The sequence below is a fragment of the Dreissena polymorpha genome, chromosome 5 (genome assembly GCF_020536995.1).
Source record: "Dreissena polymorpha isolate Duluth1 chromosome 5, UMN_Dpol_1.0, whole genome shotgun sequence".
NCBI classification, from domain to species: domain Eukaryota; kingdom Metazoa; phylum Mollusca; class Bivalvia; order Myida; family Dreissenidae; genus Dreissena; species Dreissena polymorpha.
The window spans coordinates 45,980,059-45,992,108 of record NC_068359.1 but is presented as its reverse complement, the minus strand read 5'-3'; the positions used below and the strand labels follow the sequence as shown (position 1 = coordinate 45,992,108).

The following is a 12,050-nucleotide window of genomic DNA, read 5'->3' as shown; positions in this document are numbered from 1 at the left end:
TATGAGTTCAGACGAACCTGCGCATTCGCCTTTGGAAAAAGACCCTTTTTCGTATGACGCGGTTAAATCGACATATCGATTAGAGTTGCTCAGCCGCTAAAATACTTACAAATTAATTATTGAAGTATTAAGTAATTTAACTCTTATAGTGATCGTTCAACTTATCCATCGTTAACATTTTATTGCGCTTTTGAAATTACACAAACTTTGAAATTGTATTATTTGATGTTATTAAGTTATGTCAATGGACACAACTCTGAAATTATATTATTTTATGTTATTGTGCTATGTATTATGGGCCGGAGGCCTTTTTTTATTACCTAAACTGTTCAAGGAAAAATGCCCCACCCCCTGGTGGCCATGTTTTTGAAGCAACTGAAACCATTTTCGAACTTGTCCAAGATATCATTGGGACAAATCTTCTGACCAAGTTTCATGATCAGACGATAAATGTGGCTTCTAGAGTGTAAACAAAGTTTTGCTATAGCTATATACGGAAAAATGCCACGCCCCCTTGGCGGCCATGTTTTTCTACCAACCAAAACCATTCTCGAGCTCATCCAAGATATCATTAGGACAAATCTTCTGACCAAGTTTCATGAAGATCGGAAAATAAATGTGGCCTCTATAGAGTGTTAACAAGTTTTTACTATAGCTATATTAGGAAAAATGCCCTGCCCCACGGCGGCCATGTTTTTCAACCACCGGCATCATTTTTAAACTCGTTCAAGATATTATTTGATTGAATCTTCTGACCAAGTTTCATGAAGATCGGAATATAAATGTGCCCTCTAAAGTGTTAACAAGATTTTACTAAAGCCATATATAGCCAAATCAGGAAAAATGCCCCGCCCCTTGGCAGCCATGTTTTTCAAGCAAACGTAACCATTTTCGAACTCATCGAAGATTTCATTGTGACAAATCTTCTGACCAAATTTCATGAAGATTGGACAATAAATGTGGCATCTAGAGTGTTAACAAGGTTGTACTAAAGCCATATATAACCATATAAGGAAAAATGCCCCGCCCCCTGGTGGCCATGTTTTTGAAGCAACCGAAACCATTTTCGAACTCATCCAAGATATCATTGTGACAAATCTTCTCACAAAGATTCATGAAGATCGGAAAACTCTCAGCTAGAGAGTTAACAAGGTTTTAATATAGACATTAAAGGAAATATGCCCAGCCCCCGACAGCCATATTTTAAGGCGATCAATAACGAACCTGACCTGCTCTGTGCAGCCCCAAGATATTAGAACAAATGTTCTGACCAAGTGTCATGAATAGTGAAAACTATAAATGTAACGTTTAGAGAGCAAACAAGGTTTTTCTATAGCCATATTAGGATAAATTTCCCGACCCCTGGTGGCCATGTTTTCCAACAGACCAGAACTATTTTGAACTGATCCAAGATATCATGTTTTTGCTAAAGCCATATAAGAAAGAATGCCCCGTCCTCTGGCAGCCATGTTTTTTCACAGACCCAATCCATTTTGGAACTTGTCCAAGATATCACTGGAACAAATCTTCTGACTAAGCTTCATGAAGATCTGACAATAAATATGGCTTCTAGAGTGATAATAAGGCAAAAACACGTTTTGACGACAGGCAACAGGAAATCACAAAAGCTCACCATGAGCTATATTGAGCTAAACAAGAGCACCGCATAACGGGTGCCACGCTCGGCTGCGGGTGCATTTTTTAGAGGTCACAGTGACCTTTGCGTTTGACCTAGTGAACCGAAAATGGGTGTGGCGTGTAGAACTCATCAAGGTGCATCTACATATGAAGTTTCAAAGTTGCAGGTGGAAGCACTTTGATTTTAGAGCCAATGTAAAGGTTTTAGCACGACGCCGGCGGACGGCTCACGGCGGACGGCGAACGATGAGCTGGCTATGACAATACCTCGGGTTTTCTCCGAAAACAGCCGAGCTAAAAATCAGGTCAAGGGGTGCTTTGTAGTTCATTGGCCAGTTAAATGAACATTTCACCAGCATTTAATATGACTTCACCAGACCTCGTGGCAATAATAGTTTTAGGAATTTTGCAGAGACTAGTACAGTAACGACATTGCTTACTGTTCATGTTGATTCCCTTCTTTTCGTTCTCATAGTCTTCCCACGCTGCCTTCTTTTCATCCTCCGTCAGTTTCTGTTCCTCGACATTTTCCAGAAGAGAATCATGCTCGTGGAATGTAACGATCCACTCTTTGTTTGTTGTACTTATCTCAGCCAACATGTGATCCTAAACATGCAATTTAAACATATTTATAACATGTCTTAGTTTTTTATTTCAAGCAATCAATTTTTTTCTTTCACTGAGCATCTCTTTTCAATATTCATTTTATCGTATCTTTTCCCTTTTTAAATTCCTATATTGCCCTTATTTACAAAACACAGAAATAAATAACATTGAACATAAGAGAATTAAGTAACCCAATATACGCAAGAAGAAAATTATCAATATCAATAATATTGGCAGTGAAAGAGACAGTTTATTAGCAATTTTGCTGCGCTACTGACCATTGGTTGCCTAATACCTTATCTAAATTCGGACAACTGCATTTGGTTGTTGGTGATTACTTGCCGATGTTTTCAATGGACTTTGGATTGGGGTAATTAGTAATAGTCATTTAATACAGGAGTTAGTCAATAACTGCAGATGATGCCGACCTAAAGTCAGACTGTTTTTATTCAACTTATTTAAATAATCAAGCAAAGACCTTTGGCAAGATGGGCAGAGGTCGCTCCTTCCTGTTGGGATCATCCAGCCGGTCAGGTATGAAGCGGTAGAGCTCCTGAAGGTCGGCCGCCGTGAAGTGACGCTCTATCTGGTGCTCATCCACGACTCTCTGCGACAGCGACTGCTTCGTGACCTGCCGCTCGTATATCTTCTCTTCCATTGTTCCCTGACGTAATTTAAGGCACAGGCTTTGTATAAACTTGACGGCTTATTAGAATAACTTTTGTTCCTTTAAATACAGAATAATCCTTTGAGACGTTTATTGCAAGGTTCGTATAAACCTGAAGTTGCCAGTTGTGGAACAGTGCCGCTGTTACAAAAGTGTCACAACCCGGTTTACACACTAAATGACAATCTATTTAATTATTTCACAAGTTATTGTTATTGTGTTATATTTAGGATCTAATTTAATTAAAGTGGGTCTTATTTAATAATTTACCTCAGACTGTGTCAAACATACATCAAACTACGAACAGAAAGAAGAACTAACCTGTGCTAAAAATCTGTACACATACACTGGCTTGACTTGGCCAAATCTGTACGCACGGAATATTGACTGAATGTCGTGGGAGGGGTTCCACGAAGCATCGAAGATGATGACACGATTGGCCGACACAAGATTAATTCCCAAGCTTCCAGCCTTCGTTGAGATCAAGAACAGACGGGCTCTGAAACATGCAATATGGTTCAATGAAGGTTAATGTATTTATTCCATTTTCAAAACCGCTTTCATTTTATAATGCACCCAACAAATGAGAGATTACATTTGTGATTTTGCAAGAGGTCATCCCTAACTTGCAGATCATAATTGATTTATTAAATAATATTTAAAATAGGAACATTGTTAACACAAAAGGGGATGAGATGCTTCAAAGTTAACTAGCATTTCTATATACATTATTATTTTACGACTGCATCGATGACGATTAAACAACACGTTAGTTAAGTAGACCGGCTTAATGACATGATTGCAATATATTTTGCCTCCAAATAAACACAGGTGGAAGTAACGTACCCAGGATAGTATTTTTCATATATATATTTTTTAGGAGCCCAATATATTCAAATTAATGTATTAAATCATGTTTAATGAGAAAAAATTGACAAAGAGCCATGAAAAAAAAAATCCCCACCCTCTGATATTGGAATTATAACAAGGTCATTAACTAGACTTTATTATAGACCTGTCTTCGCGGGCCGCAAAAATGTCAAAAATAGCTTTAATCTAAAGCATCCCTTGATCCTACTATGGGCAATTGAACAACCTTTCAAGAAAAGTTAACTTCAAAAATATCTGTCCAGCCGTTAACTCACAGTCGGTCGAAAACCGAGCAATATTTCGAGTCCGTTTGTCAACACGAATAAATCTTCTACAGATTTTTAAACAATATTTTTTAGTTTTTGCCCCTTAATTGATAGCTCCCGTCCTATTCCTTTGAAACAACGAAGCGTGTCAAATAATGCATGCATATGCAACCACTTACCCCTAAAAACTTATTCCAAAACAATCAGAATGAAAAGTAATTTCCATTTATTCACATTTATTAAAACATCGTTGTTGTTGTTGATTGCATATTTATGTGCCTGGCTCTGTCAGTGTAATTCACTGCTAAGCCGGGTTCAAGAGCGATGGCTTCTTTCGTTTTCAAGTAAATCAAATTTAGAGTTAAAACAGTTGTTGCAAAGAAAATATAACATTTTGGAATTAGTTTTTAGGGGTAAGTGGTTGCATATGCATGCATTATTTGACTAGCTTCGTTGTTTCAAAGGAATAGGACGCGGGCTATCGATTAAGAGGCAAAAACTCAAAAATATTGTTTGAAAGTCTGTAGAAGATTTATTCGGGTTGACAAACGGACTCGAAATATTGCTCGTTTTTTGACCGACTGTGAGTTAACGGCTGGACAGATATTTTTGAAGTTAACTTTTTTTGAAAGGTTGTCCAATTGCCCATAGGAGGATCAATGGATGCTTTTGATTAAAGCTACTTTTGACATTTTTGCGGCCAGCGAAGACAGGTCTATGATAAATTCTAGTTAATGACCTTGTTATGATACCAATATCAGAGGGTCGGGATTTTTTTTTTCATGGCTCTTTGTCATTTTTTTCCCATTAAACATGATTTTATATATATATTTGAATATATTGGGCTCCAAAAAAAAATACTATCCAGGGTACGTTACTTCCACCTGTGCAAATAAACACACAAATGAAATCGAATGTTCACGTATCAGTGATTTTTTTTGCTCAAATTTACAGCCGAATTTCGGCTGCTTCCCAATCGCAAAAATACACGTTTTTTCCAAAAATTCTGACCAAAATTTCCCAAAAAAAAGCCCAACTTCAAAAAAAAAAAAAAAAAAAAAAAAATTTTTTTTTTGTTTAGAAAGTGTCTCATATAACTTAATTATGATTTCTTAAGTCTAGGTCTCAACTTTATTTTTTAAACATCTTACAAAATATATAACTTGAATTTAGTCATTTTTGTCCATAAATCATTCCCAAACTTGCCACTTTTATTGATTAAAAAAAAACAACAATTTGACCAGACTCCTTTTCTAGAAAACTCCCTGAACATGCACTTAAAAACAATATCACTTCTGTTAATTATAATCCTATTTATAATGCTTAATTATTCCCAATTTTATGGTTTATCGCGCTATTTTTCCCAATTTCACGGTTTATCGCGCTAATTTTCCCAATTCAAAAGGCACAGGCTGTAACAAATTAAAGCAAAAAAAATCACTGCGTATAAAATATTCACTAACAGATCTATATAAAATATTATGCAAGTAAGAGAGTGGGATATAATGGCCGCAGCGTTAACCAGAAACAGCCATTGGTAACCACGGGCCCCGAAAGATTGGATGATTCACTCGTGGAAGCTGGCTGCTAGAAAATTATGCCTACCGGAGGTGGACGAGCACACGTTGAATTACCGATGTGAAGTAATGACGCTATAGTAGCAACACCGTTTACTCAAATAAAAAAGCTCTTGCTCACCAAGCGTCCAGGCCAGGAAAAAACATTTTCTTGATTGGGCTAGACTTAGCTCTACGAGTCGCTTGACCATTAATCGCTCACCCAGCCATTATACTTTTACGCAACACTTTTTATACCAATGCACACATCAATAATTGCTACATTTGCGATAACACTTTTACATGACTCTTTTAATATCAATGATCTCTACACTTGCGATCACACTTTACTTGATTGCTTCACTTGCGATCACACTTAACTTGATCGCTACACTTGCGAGCACACTTTTACAACAATTGCTACAATTGCGATCACACTTTTACTTGATCGCTACACTTGCCATCACACCCCACAACCAGCGATACCATTTTTTATACCAATGGTCACTTGACCATTAATCGCTCAACCAGTACACACTTTTTAACTCAGACATTTATTAATGATAGAAAATAAGCTTAAACAAATGTGTTATTATTCTATTGCATCAATAGCTTAAGGTCCTTAAGGGAACCTCTCAAGTTGCTTTCCTGGGAGGAACCAAGTTGAAATCTTTGGGGAAGATCTTAAGAACGCTCCTTAAGAATGGCTAAAACCTGCAACCTAACAGTCACCGAGTTCAACATATCCACTATTCCACAGCGACCTCATAATTCAACATTGTTCAAAAGTTGACCTGACGGACTATTTAGTGCTAAACATGACTGGAGAACCTTGAAAAGCAGAAATTTAGTGTCTCTAGGCACTATTTTAAAACATTGGTTGAAAACAACACTATGATTTGCAAATGTTGACTAAATAAATGGGACTGTTGACTATAAAGAAAGGGCCAAGACATGGCCCGAGTACTGAATAATAGTAACAGAATATGAATCCCGCTCTGAGAAAACAGGGTTTTATGCATGTGCGTAAAGTTTTGTTCCAGATTAGCCTGTGCGGTATGCACAAGCTAATTAAGGACGACATTTTCCATTTAGACTGGATAAGGGACTTCCTTTAATAAACAAGAGCACCGCCTTGCGGGTGCAGACCGCTCATCTATTTTCTTTTTAAAGGTGAAGGGACTCTCATTTTCAATCACAAAGGAGGGAGGAGTGGAGTGAAGAGGGGTGTATAGTGTGGGGTTGTGGACATTTATTACATTATCTTCCAAAAAAGCGAAAAAAAAATAAAAAATAAAAAAATCGGGGGGGGGGGGGGGTATAGTGTGAGGGTGTGGTGATAATTTGTGAGATGATCTTAAAAAAAAATAATAAAAAAAAAAAATCAAAAAAAAATTTGGGGGGGGGGTGGGGGGGTGGGGTGGGGGTATAGTGTGAGGGTGTGGTGGTCATTTGTGAGATGATCTTATAAAAAAAAAAAAAAAAAAAAAAAAAAATTAGGGGGGGGGGAGGGGGGGAGGGGGGGGAGGGCACGGGGGATGGTTTGGGTGAAGTCTATTGTGGTATGTCAGGTAAGAGTAGTTTCATCAAAGTATCAATCAAATCTAATCATAAATAAAGAAGTTATGGCAATTTTAGCAAAATTTAATAATTTGACCTTGAGAGTCAAGGTCATTCAAAGGTCAAAGTAAAATTCAAGTTGCCAGGTACAGTAACCTCATGATAGCATGTAAGTATTTGAAGTTTGAAAGCAATAGCCTTGATACTTCGAGTGGATCGAAACACAAAATTTAACCATATATTAAAAGTTACTAAGTCAAAAAAGGGCCATAATTCCGTAACAATGACAACCAGAGTTATGCAACTTGTCCTTTTACTGTACCCTTATGATAGTTTGTGAGTGTTCCAAGTATGAAAGCAATATCTATGATACTTTAGGGGTAAAGTGACCAAAACATAAATCTTAACCAAATTTTCAATTTTCTAAGTATAAAGGGCCCATAATTCCGTCCAAATGCCAGTCAGAGTTACATAACTTTGCCTGCACCGTCCCCTTATGATAGTTCATAAATCTTGCAAGTATGAAAGCAATAGCTTTGATACTGTAGGAATAAAGTGGACCTAAACACAAAACTTAATCAAATTTTCAATTTTCTAAGTATAAAAAGGGCACATAATTCTGTCAAAATGCCAGTCAGAGTTACATTACTTTGCCTGCACAGTCCCCTTATGATAGTTAGTAAGTGTTGCAAGTATGAAAGCAATAGCTTTGATGCTTAAGGAATAAAATGGACCTAAACACAAAACTTAACCAAAATTGTCAATTTTCTAAGTATAAAAAGGGCACATAATTCTGTCAAAATGCATGCCAGAGTTATCTAACTTTGCCTGCCCAGTCCCCTCATGATAGTAAGTAAGTGTACCAAGTTTGAATGCAATAGCATTGATACTTACTGAGAAAAGTGGAACTAAACGCAAAACTTAACCAAAATTTGCAATTTTTTAAGTATAAAAAGGGCACATAATTCTGTCAAAATGCACGCCAGAGTTATCTAACTTTGCCTGCCTAGTCCCCTCATGATAGTAAGTAAGTGTACCAAGTTTGAATGCAATAGCATTGATACTTTCTGAGAAAAGTGGACCTAAACGCAAAACTTAACCGGACGCCGACGCCAACGCCAACGCCAACGCCAACGCCAACGCCAACGCCGACGCCGACGCCAAGGTGATGACAATAGCTCATAATTTTTTTTCAAAAAATAGATGAGCTAAAAAACTCAATAACAGAGAAAAGGTTTTTCCATGTAAAGCCAGTGCAGACTGCACAGGCTAATCTGGGACGACACTTAACGCACATGCATTAAACCCCGTTTTTTTCCACAACGCGGCTTATATATATGAAACATTCAGATTGATGTCAACAACTACCTTAAGTTCTCTGGGTCATTAAACATATCTTGAGATGCTTTTCTGTGAATAGAACTTGTTGAGCCGTCCATGCGTAAATAATCACCCCCCTTTGTCCATGACTTGCCATATTGAGACAGCTGAAAACAAAAATCAGGTTTATTTACAGGAGCATTTACATGAGAAATAGTTTTCTGCAACTGTACTGGCGCTGAATAAGATTGTTTTACTCAACACTCTGTTTAAATGTAAATGGCATTTCAGATACTTTTCTAAATGAAATTCATTTATGTATACTAATGAAGCAGTTAAAGTTTTGTTCTTTTTATAGGGAAAATATGCTGTACGGTGAAAAATAAAACAACTTTTTAAAAGTAAAATTCATTTTAATTATTAAATACTTACCTGCTATCTAATAGAATTCTCCTTTTCAAAGGGAATTAACTCATCCGGAATTTTATTTGGTAATCGGCCACCTCCATACCGTAATACAGGCCAGGTTAAACATAGTGCAATGCAACCTAGGCAAAAACCGGTAACCAACCCTCAATATTCTTTCAATATATATACCAAATATTAATCGAATAGCGGGGTGGAGGTGAGACTTACCGATAGCAGGTAAGTATTTAATAATTTAAATGAATTTTACTTTAACAAATTAGTTCTAATGTCAAACATACATTACCTGCTATCTTATAGCTGATTTTGCAGCTGCGCTGGAAAGGCTCGTATATATTTTCCCATCACAGTAGTACCCACTAAAAGGGTTATCAGCTAATGATAGTGTAATCCAATTAAAATCACAATCTTATGAAATATTTGTAATATTTAAATTTTCATTTTAACTTATTTAATAATTTTAATAAATCATAATTAATAAAGTTTTAATTAATTTCAGTTAACAAAGGTTAGCAGTCTTGACCCGAATAAACATAAAAAAGTAGGTGAATAAACGTACCACGTGAGACCACGTGGGATCACGTGGGAAACGTATTTGGAAAAGTCTGATCAAATTTCAAAAAGCAGCCACCGAAAGAATATTTAAGAAAATGCTGTGCGGGATTCAAGTACTGTATTTTCGGATATTCTTTCAGAATAAAATGGGCTGTTTACTTCACCGACTTCCTTAGTTATTTACATTTCTTAAAACACAAAGAATGGTAGCGTAAAACGCAAATTGAAATTGAAATATGACAGAAACAACAATCGTTAAGACCATAAATCAAAGAACGAATAGAACTGTTAATTACTAAGAACTAAATAATGTATCGTACGTTAATGGAGATCCCGTTATATATATCAAACGGAAATGATGAAAACCTCAAGAAACATAAAATTATAGGAAAAGCGCGTACGATAATAGCAAAACCCAAAACAATGGTTATCAGCTAATCTTTGTTAAAACGGTATTAATTGTGACTTCTTGGACAGAGTAAATATGTCTGTCGTAAAGAAGACAATACCGTTAGTGAAATCAAAACAAGACCAAACACATACAAATAGTATTGTTGGCACTTCAGAAAACGAAAATAAAAAGATGAAAAAGTTGGTCGGATTCCTAAAAAACCAAGCTTGGAACATGTCAAAAAGTGGGGTGTGATTAATATACGCCTAAGAAACAGACAGAGCTATTAATTCATTGCGGTTAGATCCTAAAAAGGAATGAATCCTTAGATTAGAGATAAGAGTAATCCTCCCTTTGTCGAGGTCTGACTCCGATAAATAGAAACCGCTTACAATCTCCTCCCCCGTTCTTTTAGGGAAATGAAGAGTGTCTTTTGAGAACCTCGAATGGACTAACACTGCTGAGATAGAACTTCAACGCCCCAATAGGCCATAGAAGTTTATCCTCATCTTCATTTCTACCAGTTTAAGAAAAACTTGAAAACTTGAAGATTTTTAGAAGCCATATAGAGGAGTTCATATAAAGCAAGGAATCCTGGCTTAAACAACAAAGTGCAGACGACAACTGAAATTGGTCGTTTTCGACAGAAAAAGCATGAATTTCACTTCTCCGTATGGTAATAACCATAATAAGAATGAAAACCGTCTAAAAATTATATTGGAACTGTTAAAAGCCTGATGAATAGGTTCATATGAAGCTTATTAAACAACCCAATAACACAAGCCAAAACCGTTTAAGAAGGTAACAGAACTAAAAACAAAGTGTTAAGTTCCATAGTTTGGATCAGTTCCAGGTAAGACAGCACAGAGTTGTGATGACTTACAAAAACATGGTATACAAAAGCATATTCTGTATCCTTTGATGGAAATAAGAACAAATTTCTTATCATCAAAGAAAAAGATGAGAAAAACCTCTATGCAGCTAGCAGAGTGATTAAGGTAATAACTATGCTCTCGAATACTCAGTCAATTTTTTTTCAAGAGTACCTCACAGCCAGTTTTGATGGAATAAAAGTAACAAGGATTGAAGCTCTAACAGAAAAACGTTCTTCTGAAGAGATAACTAAATAATGGCCAGACATGTAGTGGCACATGTTTGGATCAGTATAAAAATGTCTCTCTGAGATATATTTTACCTGTGAAGAAGTTTCCTGAAAATAATTGTACAGGAGACTTAAAAGGTCGTAGAACCATGGTTCACTGAGTAGATACCATGAAAATATGACAAAAACTCACCAAGATATTCATAAAGTAGAATAAACGTAAGAATCCAGTTTATGTGAAGTGGAATAATGTATAACAATCGCACACGCTGCTGGATCGATTTCTGTGAACTGCATTCACGTTGTTAGCATTTACAATGCGATATACGATCGCATTTCGCTCATTACAAGCGTCAGATGAAAAACAACGTTCCTCGATATTATTTTTCAGCTACATGCACGCCATTTGCAAAAACACTGCCACGCATGCGCAAATCACATTTCATTTCAACCGAACGGAAAACAAATTCGACAGAGAGAACTGACAGACAAAAAGTCCAACAGGGCGTTGAGACGACCTGGTATGTATAAGACGATAGAGAAAAATTGCTGTTTTTGCAAAGAACGAATGAGTTCCTGGTTTCCAGATACAAGGAGTGATACTATGTTCACCTCTGTGTCTGGAACTAAAACACGACCAATGTGCGTTAGCTGAAACCATCACAAAGGAGTCGTGAAAATATGTTGTACATGAAAAACAGCTAAAAAGAATGCTCGCTTTTCAATATATTGATGTGCAGGTGATATTCATTAGGATACCAAATACTTGAGAATATCAGGATAAGTTGTTATAGGTGATCGTCCCTAACCTTCCCTGTTCACATCTGTATAAGATGTAAGGAAGGTTGTGGTTGAATAAACTATACTCATGCCAAGATAATCTTCTAGTCTAGACACTACTGAATAGTGGGAAATAATTATGAAAAGATGGAAATCCGTGTCATTGAATAATCCCGAGATTTATTTCAATAAACTTAAAAATAAAGCTGAAACAGACGTAAGAAAAGATGTCTCAGCAGAAAGGCCGATGACCGAACCGGTAAACACCGACCGGTGGCCGGAACCATTAGTCAATGATGGGTGGGGAAAGAAA

At 36.6% G+C, this 12,050-nt stretch overlaps 1 protein-coding gene across 1 annotated transcript in view; it reads right to left on the bottom strand.

The window, feature by feature from the left end:
• Positions 1 to 12,050, bottom strand: part of LOC127880497 (transcriptional regulator ATRX-like) — a 55,346-nt gene that overhangs the window by 3,380 nt on the left and 39,916 nt on the right. The window contains exons 23-26 of the mRNA XM_052427793.1: positions 8,532 to 8,650; positions 3,233 to 3,410; positions 2,723 to 2,908; positions 2,079 to 2,244 (exon numbers count right to left, since the gene is read on the bottom strand). Of these exons, the coding sequence (XP_052283753.1) occupies positions 2,079 to 2,244; positions 2,723 to 2,908; positions 3,233 to 3,410; positions 8,532 to 8,650 (649 nt within the window). The remainder of the gene's footprint in view (positions 1 to 2,078; positions 2,245 to 2,722; positions 2,909 to 3,232; positions 3,411 to 8,531; positions 8,651 to 12,050) is intronic.